The sequence below is a fragment of the Cottoperca gobio genome, chromosome 3 (genome assembly GCF_900634415.1).
Source record: "Cottoperca gobio chromosome 3, fCotGob3.1, whole genome shotgun sequence".
Classification (NCBI taxonomy): domain Eukaryota; kingdom Metazoa; phylum Chordata; class Actinopteri; order Perciformes; family Bovichtidae; genus Cottoperca; species Cottoperca gobio.
Window position 1 is genome coordinate 11,725,511 of NC_041357.1, and position 23,047 is coordinate 11,748,557.

Sequence of the window (23,047 nt, forward strand, 5' to 3'; positions counted from 1 at the left end):
TATTGATCCAATTTATGTGCACGTTTAAGTTTGTACTGTCTACTTTGCGCATTCATATTCTCTCCTTCGCTCTGTTTTGCGAAGGGCGGGACATCGCACCTGACGCACACACACGTGCGCACACCCTACAGAGCGGAGGAAAGGAGAGGGGAGGGGAGAGCTAAAGAGAAACCGCGCGGAGAGAACTAAAGAGAAACCGTGCCACGCACGCACGCACGCACATCTCCCATTTGTATTGAACATTCATGTTTGTGCTTACCTCTAATACTGGCCCGGCCCCCAAGATGATCTGCTCCACTCCACTGGCAAAACCCTTCTGGCTTAGAGCAGTCAGATGATGAATGAGAAAGTTTGTGCTCTGCGTCTTCCCAGAGCCGCTCTCCCCAGATATAACAATGCACTGATTTCTCTCTCTCTGCAGCATGGCGTGGTACGCCACATCCGCCACGGCGTAAATATGTGGCTCCAAATCTCCCAGTGTATGATTATCATACATCTTCACATACTTGGGGTTGTATATGGGCAGGAACTTGAAGGGGTTAATGACAATGAGGATGCTTCCAACATACGTGTAGATCTTTTCCTGGCGGAAGCGCGAGCGCAGGTTGTCCAGCAGCGAGCGCTCGTTGAGCTCCGGCAGGCAGCAAAGATCTGCGTGGTCACCCTGAGACTCAGGCTGTGGCAGCAGTCCACGTTCCTGCATGCGTCTGCGCTCCTCTGTGACCTGCAGCCACATCTGGAGGCTGCCGCCATAGTGAATTGAACCGTCCAGGTTCTTCTGCCTGAGGAGGAAGCGGTAATCCTCGCCGCCAGACAGTGGCCGCTGCTCTAGTGCCACGCGGGGCCAGAGCATCATCCTCTGCACGGGACAGTCGCCGGGGTTCAGAATCCATTCTTCCCCACCGAATTCCTTCACTTCAGCCAGAACATAACACTTGGTGCGGTCTAGCTGCAGGCGTTCAATGACGCGTTCGATGGCCTCCGCGGCTGTGGTGGTCTTGCGGGCACTGATCGGGCAGTAGATGGTGCCCTCGGCCAGGGCACCTGGGTAGATGCGCATAGTGAACTCAGAGTTCTCAAAGCGCGGCCGCCGGCCCAGGGTGCCCATGCCACCGACACCACCTCCGCCATCACGAGCACTCATGGCAAAGCAGGAGTTCCCATTAGCAGCAGCCCGGCACTGGCACGTCCTTTACTGGGCTGGAGAGACCAACGGTTCAAGACATTACCACTGTGAAGCAGAAGAAAAACGAGTAATTAATACCCTAAAAAATGTCACTCGTTTCAAGATTAACACAAAGATTTCACACAAAATAGATTAAACATCCAACATAATGAAAACAGCAAAGTAACAGCAGGAATGATCCGACACTGCAATAAAAACTGATTCTACCAACTGTTGAATTAATCTAAAACCAGAGCACAGCCAGTCAACCAGATTACAAAACGTGTCAGATTATGACAGACTCCATGTGCTATTATGTAATCTATGGAAGGGCCAAATTATTTTGCAGGAGCCCCGACATGCATTCTCATGAAGGATAAAGGATAAGTCATCGGGATCTACAGGATTACCATTAACACACATACACACACCCAAACACACACATAAGCCCTCGCCAACGCCGAGACCAGCAGCTGCCACACTCTTTACTGAAGACACAATCACGCCATTCACAAGTTCCCTCTTTAATACACAGCAGAGGGGCATCACGGGGTGAGAAGAGGCCAAAGAGGAAGAGACGAGTGACTGAGCTGCTGATAAAAAACTCTGCTGCTCTGTGATTCCTTTGGTACCATCAGGATTTAGACAGTTCTGTAGCATACATATGTATAAAACTACATCTGAACAAAATCAATTAAAGTTATTTTTGAATGGTCAATTCAACATTGCTCGGGATAGAAGTGGAGGTTAGTGGGCCATATGCTCTACGTCTGCAAAACTGCAAATTAATAAGCCTTTAAACCAAACATATATCCATGTGATGTCCCACAAAAAGCCTCAGTGGAGCCCCGCAGGTGGGTTTTTTCCCCTGTGTGGACCATTGTGCAGGCTTTGGCTATCAGTGAATGAAGCCCAATGTTGCTTTTAGAGGATAATGATTTTTTGTCACATTTGATGCTTTGAATGCTGATGAGGCAGAAATATAAAAGGCAAAAAGAGTCCGTCGACCACAGATGAAGCCTGCATTTCAATAGCTTAAGTATTCCTTCTTTCGTCTAACCCAGATGGCATTACAGTCTTGTGTATCATCAGTCTGAAATGTTCAATGCATTCCGGGAGTTATTATGTGACGTGCTATAATTTGTCTTAATGTTGTACACACTTTCCTTCACTCGTCTCGTCGACTTCTACTTTAAATACTGATTTTTCAACGCAGAGGAATGGCCTTCAACTTGTTGCCATCAGCTGTGGCTTTTTTTTCGTGCAGGTAGAGAGAGACGATGTACTGTGTTACTTAAGTCGCCCCTATTAAACATAGAGTATGTGTTGTAGCAGCCAACATTTGTTTAGAAGTTAGTATCCCTGCCTCTTCTAAAATGGACTTTTAATGCTGAGCTTCTGCTCCAAACTGAGTATCTAAAGAAGCATTAGATCGCAGAGTCGGACTTTAAATGTATCGATAACTGAAAAGTTGTTTAATAAATACAATGTAAGAAAAAGGTGAATAATAAGTGGTTTCATTTCCCACAGCCCAAAGTAGTGTCTTCATAAGTACTGAACAACAGTCCAAACCCCAAAGATAATCAGGTTACTAGCATGTGTGTAAATGAAAAAGGTTTAAATGCTCACATTTGAAAAGCTGGAACTAGCAAATATTTGGCAATTTTACCTTCTAATTCACCTCTTAGGCCTTTAAAAGTCTAATTGAATCAGTCTGTCTTCTTTAACAACATCTTTTTATATTAATAAAACATAGGCAGCCTGCTGAGTCTTTTGCTTTCTCAATTTGAGTAGAAGATTGATGAGCAACGTAATACAGTATACTCAATAAACATCCCAGCTACACATCGATGAGGTGAACATTGGCCAACATACCAACCTGTACGTTTAAAGATTGTAGCTAAACCTTTATTTCCACGTATTTTATTTGGCAAACAATTCATATTTGAGTGATCGGTTGTGACTTCACCTTGCAGCTCGTACATTACATGCAGTTGTATAAATATGGATTATCATATTATTTATAGCTGTAGCAACCCTTTGTCTTTACAGGCATCATTATATCCATCTTTAATACCACAATGCATGAATAACAAAAAGGATCATACACTCCTCCTACATCCAAAGTATGAGCAGCATGAACACAGCAGATGAAAAAGTGAAAACAGGAAATGGTTCAGGGACACATGTAGTTGGTGCTCAGAGTGAAGTACAAATGGCTCCTGCACCCTTGGTCATTTCCTGTCGCCCCATATCCAACCTCTCATGCCATGTGTCGCCTTAGCAACTTTGATATGACCATGAGGTGCACAAACACAGGCACAACCAGTCCTCTCCTCTTTCCAAATACAGACACACACTCATATGAGACAAAAACACACAAATCACCTCTTGTAACCAAAGCATTCAATCTAACTGCATTTAGCAGGAGCCATACACACACAGCCAATGACAGGTATTAACCGACTGTGATTAATGTATGCGTGTGTGTTACAATCACACGAGGACAAACAACTTACGGATGTCTCCTCCAGGAAAACACCGGCAAAACTTTCCAATCACAGAACTTCTCACATCATCACATCATCTGGCTCGAAGAGCCAGATGATGTGATGGAGAGGTAGATGGGTTGGGACGAGGGGTCATATTTGAAGCCTTTTGCCTAATTTGATTGTCAGACAGCATCAAAGTTAAATAATGAATTAACAATTGAAAAAAAGTAAATTATTTGAATAATAAAGTGAACTTGAAAATGTCCAACCCTGCATAAATGACAGGCTTTTTTTGAAAGACACATTAGATGAAACATTCAGGGAGCTAAAAGCCTCACCAATTCTGGTATCAACAACAACTGGTCATTTATCTGGTAGAACAATTAAATGGGCTGCTCTGGTCTTTTGACAAAAGACAAACAGACGAGTCTTACAGGTTTTTATTTAAGCCTTGTCGACACATATTTGGCGGATCAGTTTTAAAAGGGATAATATTACAAGGATGTTGGTTAGCTGCCGGGATAGAAGCAGCGGCCACAGTGAACTGGTTAGATAACGCCTTTATTGTATTGTATTAAGTAATTGTATTGTAGTAAGCAAAACCCTCTACACACACACACACACACACACACACACACACACACACACACACACACACACACACACACACACACACACACACACACACACACACACACACACACACACACACACACACACACACACACACACACACACACACACACACACACACACACACAAGCCAGAGAGTGAGCAAAGATGAAGAAGAGAACATGTTTGAGGCATGATGTCATTTCACCTGAGAGCTGTGCATGCACGGTAACTTTAAAAGAAAAAGGCCTGATGTAGATAAGCTCGAGGTTTGTGACAAAGCAGAACGGGGGGAACAGCTGGAGGAAACCTGCAGTGGCCTCTTCTTCATCTTGGTCTTCCTCGCATAACTGAACCAGAAACAGATATGGTTCCATCACCTGAATGCTCATAGATTAGGAATTGCAGTCAAGTAATCTGACCTGGAATCTGTCAGAGTGTACTTTTTCCAAGATACAGCAGATCAGGACAAACTCAACCTCAACTAAGATATCGACAAACAACTACGCTGGAATTCCTACAACGCAAATACTTGATTTGTAAAACAAACACAGGTAATCTGGTTGAGTTAAACTTAGTTCACTAAAGTATGTTTGAACTTATCTGTACTTGGATCAGTGCTTTACAACAACCTGACGCCTGAGCAAAACATGGAAACAATGGTGTGTTGTATTTGGAAATACAATTTTTCTTTTCAAATGCAGTGGATTTAATCAAATGTATTTAACAAGGGGACAGACTTTTAAACTGTATTACATCAAAAATACTGGGTGGAGTCCTGGTTTTTTAACCAACAACAACAACAACCGCATATGTATTGTTTTTGTATGTTGAAAATGGGATTTATGGAAGACTTACGTCCCCAAGATCCTGGCACATGTATTTATAGATATACAATAATTAAGACAATTATGCTCTTTGCATTATTCCTGCAATCTGAACATAGTCAGTTTGGAAACCATGGATGCGAGTCAGACTCTTCAATGGCTGCCATTGTTGCAGAGGAGAGAAGGATCAAGTTTGGTCAGTTTATTTACGATGTGAAGTCATCTTTCTGAAAAGCCGTACGTGTTTGTGTGTCACTGTCAATCAGGGCTAAGCTTTTGTTTTCAAGGCTCATACTGTTGTGGTGGCTCTTTATTGTACCTTCAGCCACTAGGAATGTGTATGTGTTACACCAAGGCGTGTGAGTTGGTACTGAACTGTGAACTCTCACGTCTAGTCTACACATTTTTTATGGGATCATTTGTGAATATGACAGCTATGTGGTGCCATATTTAGCTACTATGTTTATTAGCTACATGTCAATGAGGGTTTCCTACTGTTGTAAATGAGGTTTCTATCAGTTATAGGAATGAGTTTGCAATCAAGTGTTGCTAAGAGCTGTAGCTCTGATCTGACCTTATTGGGGCCAGGGTAAAAGCTGATAATAATAATCTTCTTTTGACACCATCTGCACACAGTTTAACATTCATGGTAAATTCACAAGTGACTGGACAAACCCTTGTTGTAAAGTTGCAAATAAGAAAATACTGTATTCTTTATCAATGGGAAGATTATTTATTAAAGACCAATATTGTGGCGACTAAACTTGTCTTGTAAAAGCAGATACTGACAATAATTTAATATGTTAATGTTATAAACTAGGAATGTGTTTTGGATGCTCCATTTATTAAACCTTGAATTTAGGGAAGTTAGAATCAATGCAACCTTCACCTGCCAGTCAGCAGGGCTTCAGGCCACTGGGTGTGTTCATAATTGCAAAGAAGTGACATGCGCTATGCTGGATGAACTACATAAAGACAGGTGTGTCATTTTGTATTTAATACTTTTATTATCCTTTTAAGACTTGTTGTTTTCATATTAACTGAACTCATTTATAATTATTATGTAATGTAACACTCTTTTGTTTGTCTGACAGCAAGACAGCTCAAAAATGGGAAAAGTATGTCTAAGACAGACAATTATAATAATTTGTTCCATTTAGTTTGTTGCGAACACCATAAGCACTATAAGAACTATGAGTGAATGACATGATTTATAACCCTCCAGGTAACTTTGCAGTCATGAAATCTATTTGACATATTTCACATGATGGGAATGTTTTTGGATTCGTTAGAAGTTTGTAGTTGTTTGTATTGCTGTCTGAGTAAGTTGTTCCCTGAATACGTTTTTAATTTGGAAAGTTCTTTGGAATACTCCGTAACAAAAGGGTGTGCTTAGTTTATTGGTGTCTTCCTGTATCACATGTGTGAAATGAGGAGCTAATTATGGCAGTGCATTACAGCACAGATAAGACCCAGATAAGGCACACAGAGGCAGACTATGTTATGCAGTAGACATACCACACAGAAAATAATTTCCCTGCTCTTAATAGAGCAACACTGCCTTCAAAAACAGGCCCAACCCCACTCACTGATACAGGCAGCGGAAATTGCACTTCAGACATAAAACACATACAGCAGTCATAAAAACAACTGTAAAGAAAAAAGGGATGGGCATGAGGTGTTGAAAATTAGATTGTGCTTTGATTGTTATATGGAAGATATACTGGAAGTGTTACAAAGAAAAGAAAACAACGCCTGCAGCATTTCCTATAAAATAACTTCCACATAGTGTAGTTTAAGTGTTGTATACGAAGACTAAGAAGACATGTTGAGAGCAGACGTTTAAAGCTGGGCAGACACTGTACGGATTGAGCCCGATTACTGCCCCAAATTGGTCGCCCCCAATTTATTTTAGAATCAGGGTGAATTTCTGCAACACAGAAGTCAACAGCAACAAAAAATATTTAAAAAAATATGAATACCAACAACTTAATTGTGTGTTGCAATATATTTAAGCATGATAGAAGTGACCATGAAGATCAGGAGTTAAGTTTAACTGGGGGAATGCAGCATTGGCCTTGTTGGAGGTGTGCGCTCTCCAAGTGCCATTCTAGTTTTCACATGTTAACAGCATTTTCAGATGTATCCCCTCTATAGTGTGGACATTGTTTTAGAATACACATGCAGCTATATTATGAAAGGAACGGAGAGGTCAACTGATTGATGAGTGGCAGTGGACGTGCCATACGAGCACCAACATGTCCAACAAACCCACACACGCACACATAATTACAGGTCACCATTCCCCACAACCCAAATGTATCAATGTGTAACACAACGCTGCCTCTGCAGTGTCCCACAGAAATAGTTCACCTTCAGCCTAGAGGCAACGCTGTAGCTCACAGAGTGGCCTTGACCTTGTCAAGCAAGGAGCAACAATTCTCCGGCTTCTTGGGATTCTGAGTGTAGTCACTTGATGGCAGTGGAAACTGAAACCTGCATAGTCAATTTAGATAATTAGTTCTAATTAATCATCAACAATTGTGATAGTTAAAGTCACACAAGCATTTACCAACAAAATCAATTAATTCGAGTGGAATGCCAGGGGGGAGAATACGTCAAATAGAAAATAACTTGGGGACATTTTGTGACCTGTGAGCCTTAGCATGGTCCAGCTTGCTAGCGTGTTTGCAGTTAGCTCCCATCTTCTGACATTTTATACAAATAATTAATTAGGTGTAGAAAATATTCAACAACTTATTTCATAATGAATAATTGCAGCCCCAAAGTCAACATAACCTGGAAAAACAACGTGCTGTTTTTACACCATTTCCTTTGGAGAAATGTAAAAACCAATATTGGACCATACCAATATAACGGCTTCAAAGTGAATGGTTGACAGAGGTTAACTTTTTTTCTAGACTATGTGGTAAATTGACTGTAACATGAGGATATAGCACAGCAGCCAACTGTAACCTCTCCCTGTATTTAACTCACTGGTGAATGACCATGTTTGACGCTAATTTAGGTCAATGGAAAACGGGGAGCGCAGGATGCCAGCACTGGAGTCAGCGTCTTTAACGTTTTGGTTTCAGGGTCTTGTTAAAATTACAGTTAATGCTTCCTTAAAGCTCAAATGTGTAGACTGTACTCACTGCTCTAGAACCTGGGCTTTTTTTCAGCACCAGTAGATTTGCCAACATAGGAAATATCTTTCTCAGAGCAGCTTATTAGTGCTTACAGTGTCTGAATGCAGCTCTACTTCGTCAGAGGATTTTTTTAAAGTGACGATGACAACTGATTCGTAACTTCTCTCAGAGGAACCCATTATGTTCTTTTTAAATAATTATGAAATAACTTTCCCTGATATTTAACGACAAAACTAGAGATGTCCCTAGCCAATCCTAATGCTCAGTGTCCGGGCACATTTTTGGATGGATTAGTATTGTAAAAATAACCAGATCAAAATCTGATCCTTTCTTAACTGTACTTTGTTTTGTCCAGCTCAGCCTTCTAGTGTTGCAGGAAGTGTCTACACAGCGAGCAGTTCACTGCATATGTGAGTGAGTAAATGTGAGTGATAAAAACAGCTTCTTAAGACAAGCCTAAAACAATTAGAGCAGTATTACCTGAAAACAAATACATCAATAAACCCTTAATATGTAGCTCAGCTTGATTTACCGCTCTGATGAACCATGAGAGAAGAATGAGTCACGGTGGCTTTAAGGGAGTGGAAGTGAACGTGAGTATCACTCCTGGATTCGCTTGTCAATTAAAACCCAAAAGTAAGAGGTTTTTTTTTTGTTTTTTTATAATGCACTGACAGTAACATGGTTTCAGGGCATACATACATACATGCTTTACTACCTCTGTGTTGTGCACTCACTCACACGGCTCTCAAGTCTCTCTGTAACTACCAAGGAGTTGGAAGTGGTGGCCGGGGTGTGGAACATGAGCTCTGACCGAGGTAGCAAAAAGTGAGAAAAGAGACTGAGACTGGAAGTCTGAAGAGAGAGAAGACATTGGTTTCTTGAGAACTGATCTGTAGGAAAGTGAGAAATTCAAAGAGCCCACCTGGCTTCAGCATGCTGAGACATTACTGTATAATATTGAGACAGTTCAACAGCTTGTCTAACATCCAGTTTATTCCACTATTTCAGCAACAATACGTGCCCTCAGACCAGCAATGTCCAGGAACCTCAGCAGATGCTAACCTGACCTCTCCATTCATTTCTTCCAGTGTACGCAGAAATCGCCTTAATGCAAACAAAAGTGTATGTACTTGACATTTTGATCATCGATTATTTGTTATTTATCAAGCAAATATGCTTAACATTTGCTACTACCAGCCTCTCAAAAGGTGAGGGATTTCTGCTTTTCTCTTTTTTTATACATCATATTATATAAATGTAATTTCTTTGGGTTTTGGACTGTTGGTCAGACAAAAAAAGGAATTTGAAGATGTCACCTTAGGCTGTTTGTACTTGTGATGGGCATTTGTTACTATTTTCTAAAAATGTTTTAGACTAAACAATTAACTAGTCAATTGTGTTGACGATGAATCTATTAACGGATAATGAAAAGAATATCTGGTTGTAGCCCTAATAACATGTACTTTACACGTTCAATGTCACATAACCGTTGTATGGAAACACGGTTTAAACTTGACGTTTACGGTGATGGATTAACCAACTCAAGAAGGTTCAAAAGTCTACTCATTGGTTTTCTTCATTTCACCAAAATGTAAAGCATACAGGATTTGGAGCTAAAACTTTCAAAAGACACTTGTATGGTCCTTTAAATTCCGTATTATATTACTTTATTTAGCTCTGGATTAAATTCATTATTCAAGATCACTGTGGCATTTGAGATATAGGCAAGTCCTACATAGGGGAACATAATGATGTGGAGAGCTTGACAGCTCATTTAACAAACTACTACTAGTACTCACCAGAATGAAGCAGGAAATCATTAATGTGATGAAAGTTAAAAGAATGAAAACCAATTAATAAACTACATTGTGTTCGCCTTTATTCTACAGGTATTGTAGGGTTACAGGAAGTGTGTTACCAAGACACCTGAATCAGTGAGGCCGGAGCCGGGCTGGAACAAGTCCATGCTGGAATCACTGTCCACACCGTAATTAAAAATGACTGAAGGCCTCTTAGGCCCGCCTGTGCACTCAGCAGAGGATAACTGTGGCTGGTCATTCTGAATGAAGCGCTGGGCCTACACCAACTCCCTCCACATTCCAACCACACGAAAATATGACACTGGACGAAGTGCCATGTGTGTGTTTGCTGTGCAGAACCTATTATTGTTGTTGCCTGAGGTGGACTGGAGAGAGTGGCGGGACAAAGCAGAGGAAGGAAATTAATACAGAGTACAGCAGCAGTTCCAAGGACAACATTGTTAAAAAAAAAAAAAAGAAATTGGAAAATATTGCATGCTACTGTGTGCTCTGATATCTGCAGTGTTTGTAACATCTGTACCTAGAACTTGTGTCCTTTTTTTTTTCTGACTCAGTATTTTAACATTGCAGGCTTTCACTGAAAAAGAATATTGCAACAAATGTTGTTAATCCAACGAGTGCAAGGTTAAGTCAAAAGCTCCTAAATGACTCGTGGATTGGTTCTAATGGACCCTCATAAAAAAGGGAAAGAGGCTGGATGAAATTGGAACATGTTAAAAATGTATTTATCTTACGATTCAATCTGGTTAATCCATTTAGGTTAATGGTGATCATGTAATGCAACTGGGGGGCTTCTACGAAAAAGATCCCTAGAAACTGTGGGAGTAAACTGCTGCACCACTCCTCTGTTGTTGCCATGGAGAATTCCACTTCCTGTGTCCACTCCCAGGACAATGACAGCAGCTTTGGGTGAGACAGGAAGTGTAGCTGAGGGGGCTTCAACACAACCACACCATCATGGTGTTGTTAATACATTTATTAGATAGGTTTTTCTAAGAGTAACACCAGGCGTACACCAACTGTGCAATATGTACTGTACATATAATATTTATTAATAAATATTATTTTTATTTATAAATAACTATTATATACCCATATTCCCTGTTAGGAGTAATCACACTGAGTGAAGTATAAACACATTTTTTTCTAATATTTTTATGTTTTCTTCTGAACAATAAATAATAAATATAATTTTGAAAATAAATGTTATTTTGAAAAAATAAACCATGGGAAGTGACGCATCTAACGTTCATTTTCTATACGATGCGCGCGCTACCAGGACGCTGAGCTGATCCAGGGTCGGTCTGTAACAAAAGAGGGCAGGCACTTTCTTATCAAGTTGACACTCATTGGCTCATGAAGGTTGTAAAAAACCCATCGAAGCTCCGATTGGCTCAAATGAAGTGTCAATCTAATGCTGAGAGCCCGAGTTAAAACCAGGACGTGTCTGAACCGTGATGAGCGCACGAGATATTCGTTATGACTGTTTATGATCACACAATGTAAAAATCGATCAGCTGATTTCACAGATTGCAACACCTGTTCATGGACTTTTATCGATGTGACGATGTTCACAGTGGATATCTTTTTACTGGAAAAGAACGTGTGGACCTCTGGCAATGGCTTGGGAGCTTCTTTTTCAAAATATTGCTGAAAAGAGGATATTTATGAGGCTTTATAGGTAAGTGGGCTCAAAGTTAGGATTTTGATTTTGAGTGTACTTGCTAGTTTGAGGAGCTGATTGTACCGCTGTTGTGATTTTCACCTCCATATTAAAATAGATGAAATTCTAAGCTTTCCAAAAATATAATATATATTTTTTTCTTTTTCAGAATTAAAAAATGTCCATGTACAGGCGCAATAAAACTCCGTCGCGGGCCGTCCACCCGTTAGGAGGTATTAAGTAGGTAAGATGTTTTGTTTTTTGACTTCTTGATGGAAAAAGTATATTAGGAGCTTGGATTCTAAACTCTCAGTCAGACACAGAAATCATGACAAAGGAGTTGTGGATAAAATTGGCATTCAGGACTTCACATGCAGTGAACAATGGAGTTAAACTTTAGCCACAATCGAAACACAGTTGAATATGGCACCACATACAAAATTTCATTACGCTTATTTCTGAACGTAAGCATTAAGGAACCGTAACCCCAAATAACACAAACAATATGGGCTGTGGTGAAAAAAGTGACAAAGCCAGTTTTACACCATGTAGAGCAGGAAAAAAAGTGTTAACGGAGAGGGTTTTCAGCAATGCAACACAAGACATGTGACATTTAGGACACAGTGGGGACTGGTGTGACAAGGGTGAAGACGCCATAGTGTGCACAACACCTTGCTTTTACAATGCTGATGATATAATTCCTGCAATTAGTACACAAAATCCACAAAGACCAACACATCCGGCTGCAATTTGTTCTTTTTGGACAACTGTTTTTGCTGTTCCTCCGACCCAGATGTAGCAGAGGAGACGTCCATGTCAGCTGATACTGATGCACCTGCTTCTAAACCCGTTGCCTGTCTCCAACTCTGTCTCGACTGCGGGTCTCTTAACAACATTTTTGTCTTTGAGAACTCAAACCACCTCTGACTGGCTTTACTCTGGCTTATGCACATGTAAATGAACTTCACTTTGTGGGCTAAATCTCTTGGAGAGCATTTTATTTATCCAACCATGTTAGTTTTCTTGTTTCTTAACAAAGGAAAGCATCTACCCTACATATGTACAGCTTGATTGTGTCCGAGTCAACCAGAGAGTGGTTTAGTGTAAGTCAAAGCTATAAAACTAAAAAAGATGTGAGCTAATGCTTTAATGGTGTTATCAGAAGCCTTTGTGTGGAGGGTTCTTCAAGGAAACAGCTTGTGATTGTAATGAAAGGCCTCAGCACGTAAAGAAACTACTACATGAATACTTACAGAAATCAACGTGTTTCCCAATTAAATCTGATGAGCATCAAAGACGACCATTTCTAATTTTCCTACATACTCCATACATTTATTTGTATTCCATGTGTGTGAGCAGATTTCCTGTGTCCCTGGAGAAATTGGTAAACCATGTATTGTATGACTGTTAATCATCGGTATAAGCTGTTGAGTCTGAAACAAGGCCCTTGCTGTCGGACTGACCTCACATTTAAATTTTATTGTTTTAGAGTGGAAAAATGTGTTTTTCCTTTCAGACTCTGGAAATATCAATATGACGCTGCACAGTCTACATTTGGCCGGTGGAATAGGAAAAGTACACCACACCGCAATAAAGAAGGCACATCATCAACAGCCGTTTTAAAAAAGGCATTAAATGTTTAGGTTTAATGGTTATCTGGGATTTAATTTTAAAAAATGTAAATATTGACTCTTATTTTCCTAAAATATAACAAAGAAATTTCATTAAAGCCATATGGGTGGTTTTTACTGCCTGTTTTCAGTGTTAGAAGTAGAAACATTGAAACAGTAGAGAGGCCTTTGAAAAAGGCATTTAAAAGTCCCACTGATATTTTGGCCAATTTTAGCTTATTGCACAAGTCAGCCAATAAATAAAGCACAATACTAAAGATGCTAAAGATATGTTTTCTAGAGTTTGTCCACCAAAGAGAAGAGAAATGTCCTGCTTGATACATTTCTTGGTCGCAACGGCCGGGCTATACTAAAGGTTTAGTAACAATTAACACAACTGTTCAAAAGGTAGGCAGCAGTTGGAGAGGTGGAGGGGAGATGAAAAAAGAGGACGGTGAGGGACTGGCAGGTATCATTGACCTGGATTATGCACACTCCATTTCCCCCTAAGAAAGGAAGTCTGTTGGGGAAAACTGACCCATTCAGCCGCCCCTGAGGGAAAACAGCACTGAGGAGCAGCAAGGACACTGGCAAGTTTCCTCCAGAAAACATTCAACACGTAAAAGACCAACCAGCAGGAAAGCCGTGCGTACAGCAAAGTATGTACAGTATATGAAATAGTGTATATAAGCACGGACATACACACAATGAAATGTGTAACAGGGATTGGGAGCTTGTCTGCAAACACAAACTCAGACTATGAGAGGCTGCAAGTGCCAAAAGGACTCATCTCCTCTTTCATAGCTGAGTGGAGATGAGCAGTAATGACTGTAGCTGCTCACACAGCAGAGGGCCAAGATGCCTCCAACCTCACAGTGATGAACGCACATGTCCTCTAATGTGCACCGAGAGATCAACACTGTTTCTTATTTTGAATACCTACAACGAGATCAAGCATGCATAGAGACGGACAAAAGACAATACAATAGTTTCCTTTTCAACCTTAGGGTACGTACATGGACTCATCCTCTTCATGGTCAATTAGCTGCCGTGAATTTGATAAAATTAGCTGCCAAATGGTTTCTATTGTGAAGCATTGCATAACGATACAGAGAGAAGATCTCTGCCTTGAGGCCATTCGACACCTACATCCAGAGCAGCTATTTCAAAGGCATCACTATGAATCACGTTATACATGAGTGGGCACCAGTGATCAAAGGAAAATGTTATAATGCCATAAATCAGATTTTGGCAATGCAAAAGTACACTCGTGTCGTGACTCGTGGACATGATTGCTAGTCAGTATGCATTAGGTGTTGTCATACTCACGGCAAGTTAAACAAACCCAGCACACAAAATCTGACATCCTCCTGATGCAGTGCAGTCAGCTGTCTAATCCGGTCAACTTCATTTCAAAGGCCTCAAAGGGCAATTATTATTATTGTTTTTTTTTTTTTATTATTATTCTTTTTCTTTTATTATAAAGAAAAAGGCACTAAGAGAAAAAGTCTTCCCAATTGAAATGTCCATGGGAAAAAATAAAATTACTTTAAAAAATGATATGTCTTCTGTGTGCAATTTCGTTACCAGGTCAGTTGTTTCCCTGCAATGATACCTTGACATTAAATATATTCACTTGTATATATACACTACATGTCATTTTATTTAAAAATATATTTTTATAACTTGAATTTTGTGCATTTTTATTTTATTTTGTTGGCTTTTTCTGTAAAGATCTGACTTTTTCTGTCCAACAAATCCAGTAATTTATCAATTAGAAGATCAATTAAAAGTAACTTGAGAATCTCAAATCCAAATTATGTATGCAGCAGAAACAGTGTGCGTCTCCGCCAGCTGATAGTAATGACATGTCATCATGCCTAACTCAGGCTCTGAATGTTAAGCATCATTTTAAGCACATCTGTTTAGCGTATTAGGAAAAAAAACATGACCTGTAATTACAGGGCAGCGTTACGGTGGCTCTCGCTGAGGATGGGGGACGACTGCTGTCTTTCAGCCTTCAGCAGACCGCAGGCTTTTTGAAATCTGAGCCTGGTGGTGCAGTCAAAGCCGCAGCCGACAGAGACAGTGAGACAGTGAGAGCTGCAGCGTGATGATAACGCAAGTTTGGTTTTCAGGCTTCAAAGAGATGATGGAAGATGTTGGCGGGAATCTCTGGAGAGGCTTCATATAATGTTATGAGCTCATGGTTTGCTGCACACCCAAAGCTTGTGGAGGGATTTTGTGGAGTTGCATTTGGTAAACTGTGGTCAAAAAAGAAATAAACTAGACTTTCTATGTTATAGGAAACTTCCATCCTCAGATACCCTTTCACTTTGTATCATGTGATCTTCATGTGTTATTCTGTGAGGAAATATGTCTGACCTATTGCTCCCCTCAGTCTGAGACTTCCTTCATTTCCTACAATGCCCTCTGACAACCTCAGAAAACAATGACAATAGTGATAGAAAACAAGGACCAAGAGTTTGTGGACAAGAAAAGACAAGCAAAACGCAATGTGTTTTGTGTTGACTTTGTATTATTGTCTACTAAGGAAACAAACATTGATATCTCTTCATATTCTAAAATTTCTTCCTCTGTGATCGCGGTGCAAAATGACGAGTCAAAAAAGAAGCTGTCACAATTTGATTCTTCCGGAAAACTTACATTCATCGTTGTTTTAGGTAGCTTAAATTGTATCTCCAACATGACATCAGGCGGACTACATTTGACAAATCTTCTGCAAGAATAACAAACAACATGAACCCAGGATTTAAAAGCTAGATTCAGGTGTTGAACTAATTATCTTAATTGTTGCTTATTAATTGATGAAAAATAGTGTAAAATGCCAATCCCAATTTCAAATGTCTTGCTTTATCCATAAACACTCCAAAACCCAAAGATAATCAATGATGAGGAAAAGCAGCAAATGTCCATACTTTAGAATCTAAAGCCGTGGTCTTCACAATGTTTTACATGAGAGCCACATTGATAGGACAAAGTCAATAGGAGAGCCACTTTTACTGCAAAGTATGAAAAGCTACATCCAGTCATAAAAAGCATGTATACTTATTAAATTGTCATCTCACCCAGAACATACAATATGCAATGCAGCCAACCAATACAAGCAAGATTACCTTAATACTGGGAAGATGTTGTCAAATTCTGCAAACAATATTTCTGCTGAAGACAAAAAGCAGTCTAGAGGCTAAATACTGTGGACTAATATCCTCAATTAATTAAGTAACTGCTTGATAATAAAGTACGTAGATTTCTCTCAAAGGTCTACAGTAACTGACAACATGCACATAAATACACTTATTTCACCGGAAGAGACCATGTAGTATGCAAAGAGAATAAGCATCAAGAACCGTAATACTAAACTCTCAGAACAATACTTCATTCTCTCAGATGAGAAGGTCATATCGGTCCAACCCTCAGTCTGAACCCTTATTAAGCTCCTACTGGCTCGGACTCTCCATCCCAAAAAAGCCGGATTTTGGGGGAAAACTCATTACGGTTGGCATTTGAGTCTCTTCTCAAAGCTCACCTGCTCTGTAGTGCAGCTCAGCCAGTGCGACATGCAAGTCGAGACAGCTTCACTGTTAAGTGGGCCGTTTTCAGGCTGAGTGGGGGGCTCGGACCTTGTGGAGACAATAGGGACCTAATCGTCTCTAGGGTGTCTGACCATAATCGTTCAACCAGCCTACTAAGTCCAGTGCAGTGAATGTCCGCTCTGAAATGAATTAGTGGGTAATCAGGTGGGTGCCAAAGGAAAAGGACAGGGGCATTAAACTGAACGTGGTGGCACAACAAGGCTCAGCAGAGTTTAGTGTTCAGGGCGTATGAATCATTCGGTCATGATGAATATTAAGACATGATGTTGCAAAAATAAAATGCATACCTCCTCCACCAAAGCTGAACAATCCTCTTATTAGTTGTTATTTTAATACATTTATGACTATCATAGGGTGCATGAGTTCAAAAGTATTATTGTTTTAATCCAAGTAAAGGCATGAGTAGAAGGTCATGTGAAAATGTTTTAAAATCTTTCAATGTTAAGTAATTCTTTCAAAAATACCAGGATCTGTACCTGGAGCCAGATCGTCAAAAACATATAAATTATATAAAAAAATATGAAATCTGGTCTCAAAATGTTGTGATATTCTGAATGTGCAGCATTTCACAGGGTAAAAAAACTCAAATGAATTCCAGTCCATTAGTTAGATATTTGACTCATTCAGCCTCTAAAACAAATATAAAAGATATTTGCTTATGATTGACATTAGGTTACTTTTACAGATAGAGAACTGCTGCAACCATATGCATTTTCTTTAATAAAACCTAAATATTTGACTCCACCACACTTAAGAGGCTTCACTTTTACAGATTTAAGAATAATCTCAAAGTCACCTATATCATCTGCTCATTTACTACACTGATAACTACAGTGCAGATTAGACAGGAGAAGCATTCCAGCCATTAGTGAGCATGTCTCGAGCTGCATTTAAAAATGCCGTTTATCACAGCCTGTTTGTTGTCAGTTAGCCACAACTATCTTCGCTCTTCCTCCCCTCTTGCCTCATTCTGACAGAGCACAGACTTCTGTAAACTGACAGAATTCCTCACAGATAAGAGCAGCAGCGTACTGTAGAGACACAACTCTAAACGTTCTGTTATTCTTCCTGGATGGAGAAGAATACAAGGTCTTTACATGATACAGGCAATCTTATGTCTTTAGAGAACTTCTGTTTTAAATATAATTTTTACTGCAATAAAAAAGTATTGGTCACGGTATAGAAAGCAATTCAAACTGCACTCCTAATGGCAAGGCATCTTTTTTCAGGCACATCCCGTCCGTTGGCTCCACACCTCACTTTTTTTAATCAATGGTCTTAACCTCGATGAAAGTTAACTTCCACATAAAGCTGCTTCACCTCAAATATATTTCCTGGCCTTTCAAATCAAATGTATATTATCTTGACATTCAATAAATCACCATCACAAACGTGAAGGAAGAAAGTGCATTTTAAAACTGATTAATGCTGTTAACCCCTGCAATGAATGTCATATCATATATCGCACTGAGTGGGTGGTAACAAGAAACATAAACACAAAAGCACTGCACTGATTAAATCCAAATGAATATTTCCTGATGCTATGACACAGACTATAAGGTCAACGCTGCCTTCAACAAGATACTCACACTTTTCACTGATAGTTAAAGTGGTTTCATGGCAGCACTGCCCTGCAGGACAGTATTGTGTATATTACACAACAGCACATGCCTGGGGATTAACCATAGGCCCTGTCCTGTCTGTACCATAAGACCGCAGGGGGCCAGGACCTATTGTCACAGCTGTGTCACGTCACACACACACACACACACACACACACACACACACACACACACACACACACACACACACACACACACACACACACACACACACACACACACACACACCTTTAGTTTCCAGTGCTCCCCTGCAAAAACCCTGCAGTAACGTCACCACCGGTATCTGGAGGCTTCGGTACTTTAACCTGGTAATACCTCTGTACCTCAGGACTTTATGAGTACTTTGTGGTGTATTGTGTTGTCACAATTTGTTAAAAATATGAAACATTCCTCCTCCACTGATAAGCTGATATCACATCCAACTTAATGATTTAATTAACAAAGTCCTTTACAATCATGGCATCACATAATTATTCAGAAACGGAGGGTCTTAAAGCTCAGCAAACTGCTTTCTTTGCACGACATTCCACTTGTCTGTGATTTCATAGGCTTTGACTAAACTACCACGGGGGTTTCTCAACAAAACAAGACTTTGAAGGCTTGCTTCTCTGTCCAAAAACAAACTCTCTGAGGATGGAATTTAATTTAAGGGAACACAAATTGAGCGTCCAAACAGATCACTATTGTTTGTTGACTCAATTTCCAATTTTAAGGGATTAATTTAAAAAAAAGTAAAAAACGAACAAGTTAAGCTCACTTCACATAAACAAAATTGCAAAGAGCAACACAATGCACTTTCTTCTCTCCATCTCACTCCAGCTACTGTGAGCACCAGTGAGTTAATGAGGGGAAATGCAAAACGCGGGGAAGCTGAGCCTTTGAGGCCAAAGCCTGCCTTGTATAATGGCCTACTAAAGAAAGGGGAGCTTTGTTCAGTGCAACACAAGCAGGTTCCTCTTTAATGACTTCATGTGCATGCCAATCACTTACGCCACACAATCCTATCATGCGGCTGCAACACTTTTTTAGGACATCCAGATCATGTGAGCCTGCAGCACGTGACTCCTGTTCTCCCCCCCAAAACACAAGCTGCAATTCGGTTGAGCAGGTAACACCTTAGGGGCAGATGATGGGGGTCATTCCTATTTTCAGATTGCGTTAGAGTCTCTATGCTCACAGGAGCTCACATGAGCTGCTGTAGATGTACAAAGAAGAAGTCACAGCACAGAGCGGGTTGTTACCTCAATTATAAAGAGAACAAAACAGCATGTTTGAAGAGCCACTTCATTTTTCAAACACTGTATTTATGTTTTTAAAGAACAAAAAAAATCAATTTGAGGATATAGGCCCAGGTTACTGTTGGAGCCTTCTTCTGAAGGCTGCGATTTTACAGAGACCCATACCATGAAACAATGGTAATATGTTGTATGAAGGCTTATTTTAGAACAGTTAGTCATTGGGTATTAGGGTCAGTGTGGTGAACTTTGAGCAGGAAATGAGGCAAAAAAAATGAATACTTTCCTTTATCCTCGCGTCCTGTTAGAAATGCATTATAGAATAATGGTTTACAATAATAGTTCTTTGTTAAAACAGTAAAATAGCAGCAGAAAATCCCATCATGATGATAAATTCCCCAAAAAAACATCAAATGTAAGCTGATATTCTGATTATTAAGAATAGAAATGTACTGCTGTAGCCAGCGCAGCAGCAATGACTCTCTTACCCTCATTCTAATTCTGATATCTGTACAATATTCACAGAGCTATTTTCTAAAACCACAGACATATTTCACTGTCAAAAGAATGTGAGGTTATATATAAAGACAGAGTTATTCTACTGCAGATAAATATCTTATGACAGGAGGGTTTAAAACTGCAGAGTGGTGGTTTTACTCTTGCTGCCATCGTGATGCCTCAGCTGGTCTGCATCTAAAATGTGCTGCAGTATATTTATGACACACTAACACAGAGGAGGCGTCTTCTTTTTCACAGATGTACGAGGACATACAACTGAAAAAAAGCCTATGATGACTTATGATCAATGATAACCATGCATCCACCCCCCCACCCACCATCTTTACTGGTGACTGATTAACAGGAAGTTCAGCCAATGGTCACAGTTGCAATGTGACAGACATATGAATTTGTATGAACTTGAGTTAAACTTAAGGAACAAGACAAGCCAAGAAGTGAGGACACACCCCGAGACAGAACGTGATCTACAAGGTGACAAAACCTGAAGTAATTCATTTATTGACTGACTGAAGTAAAGGTTAGTGCACCTTCGTCAAACTCGTCTTAGAAGGTTATCCGCTTTCGTAAAGATCTTTCAAGTATTCGAAAGTAGAATTAGAAAGGCAGATTGTCTTATTCCAATGCTTCAAAATGTTCATATAACCACAAAATCTCCTACAGCTGAGCAGATTAGCTCCTGCAAAGCTTCCAAACTGAGCTTTCAACCTTTCGAACCACAGCTTCAGCCTTTCAGGTGGTGTCGGAGATATCGCCCGACACACACACGGCCCGATGTGATACAAACTGAAGCCGGTCTTTTAGAAATAGCAGACAGAGGGGGCCTGTGGGGTGTCAGATGTCGACAGGGACCAGTTGCCGGAGTCTCGGCCTGGTCTGCCTCTCATGCTCACGGCAGCTGTGTCTTCTCAGACCTCACATTCCTGCAGGACAGGCCCACTTTACCCTCATCACCTGTGCTGATCTGAGGGCACGACAAGCTCTCTGGCGAACTTCACAGCTACTTGAATAAAAGTAATTTTCTTTAGCGTTTCGCAGATATGAAAAGATACAGCGATACTGATCCGAGGCAACAACCACAAATGGTTTTATAAAATGCTAAAACGTTGACAAAGAAAAGAAAAACAATCATGTTGATAGGAAGATGTTTAGCCCCAATAATCACAGAAATCCTGTTCTGAATCTAAACTATAATAGGGATGTGCCGGTCCAATACTCAGTATCGGTCGGATACAGGCCAAAATCACTGTAACGGACATCGGAGGGGAAAAAAGTATAGTCTGATCCCTTAGCCTAAACTATCTGTCAACAACTGTCATTGATGGATAGGCTACATTAAGTGTTGAGTTACATCCAGTATTTTACACTGGAATTATAATTCCTTTGTTATTGCAAATACTCAGACTCATTGCTCAGTTGCATTTTCTATTTCATTTTGAATGTTTGAATGGTGCTGACCAATCAAAAAGGCTGATAAACGTATCAGGGCTGCCCCCTCTAATAAATGGGTGTTAATAAAACTAATGGGTCGTTTGTTTAGTTAACTAAGCTAAACTAGTTGAGCTCTCTGGCGAACTTCACAGCTCCTTGAATAAAAGTCATTTTCTTTAGCGTTTCGCAGATATGAAAAGATACAGGGATACTGATCCGAGGCAACTGCGAAGCTAAACTAAGATTTCTTTAGCCAATTAGTCATTTTTTTAAAGCTTTTTTCATGCTGAATGATGATGAAAGATTTAAAATGGTGCTTTTGCATGATTCTTAGTGGAGAGACTCAGTGTCACACATCTGTTGATTAAATAATAACTAATCACATCAATAAATTGATTTAATGGTATGAGAATCTTTTTAGTCGAGGACAGCCTTAAAAAGTTATGCGGCTGAAAAGGTTCAAATGTTAAGCAAAATGTATCAAGACAAATGTATTATTAACATTTTAGTTGTCGTAGAGAAGGTAAAAGACGTATCGGATAGGTATCGTATCGGTAGATACTCAAAGGTGATGTATCTGACATGCAAAAGTGGTATTGTTGCCATCCCTACGTTATATAATGTTCAAGTCCAGCCGCAGAGATCTGTTGCATGTAACTCCCCTCATTTTCCTGTCGTCACTCACACACAACTCTATAATAAAAAAGGCATAAAATACCCAAAAGGATCCTCAGAAGGTACTGTAAGTATACACTCACCATTGAGCAGCAGAGACACCATGTAGGCCAAAGCCTCAAAGTAATACTGAAGTGACTAAATATCTTAAAAAAGGTATGTTAAAGGAATCTTACACTGAATGTTATCTGGTGTTGCGAGTTTGCAGCCATGAAGTCGACTCACTGTCCACTGAACAGACTGAGACATACTCCCATGATTCAGCAACTTCCTCACCCCATTAGACCTCCCTGTACTATTACAGCTGCTTTGCAGTCATTATTGCCTCCACTGCATTATAAGCTGTACTGTCTGACCTCCACTAAATACATGTAAACATGTACCCCACCCTACTGCAGCCAAACACTCAAAGCAGCACACAAATTCATCCTAATATGTACATGAATTCAAAATACTGTAAGGTTTTCTTTCATTTATGCTGTATCATCCTATATGCATTGATGGGTTTTTTGTATATGAATCAAGCTGCACAGGCCCTGCAGATGAAAATGAGCAGTTTGGCTAAATCTGACACATATACATCATATTAATGCTGACTGATGTATTGTCC

General features: G+C 40.0%; 1 protein-coding gene across 10 annotated transcripts in view; it reads right to left on the minus strand.

Annotated features, from left to right (window-relative positions):
- The window catches only part of myo9aa (myosin IXAa), a 99,888-nt gene that overhangs the window by 76,129 nt on the left and 712 nt on the right, over positions 1 to 23,047 (minus strand). For 9 of the 10 annotated variants that reach the window (XM_029457666.1, XM_029457692.1, XM_029457656.1 and 6 more), the window contains exon 2: positions 260 to 1,231. In XM_029457666.1, the coding sequence (XP_029313526.1) occupies positions 260 to 1,144 (885 nt within the window). In that variant the 5' untranslated portion in view covers positions 1,145 to 1,231. Of the gene's footprint in view, positions 1 to 259; positions 1,232 to 23,047 lie in introns of those variants that run through there. The other variant, XM_029457674.1, reaches the window with a different exon arrangement.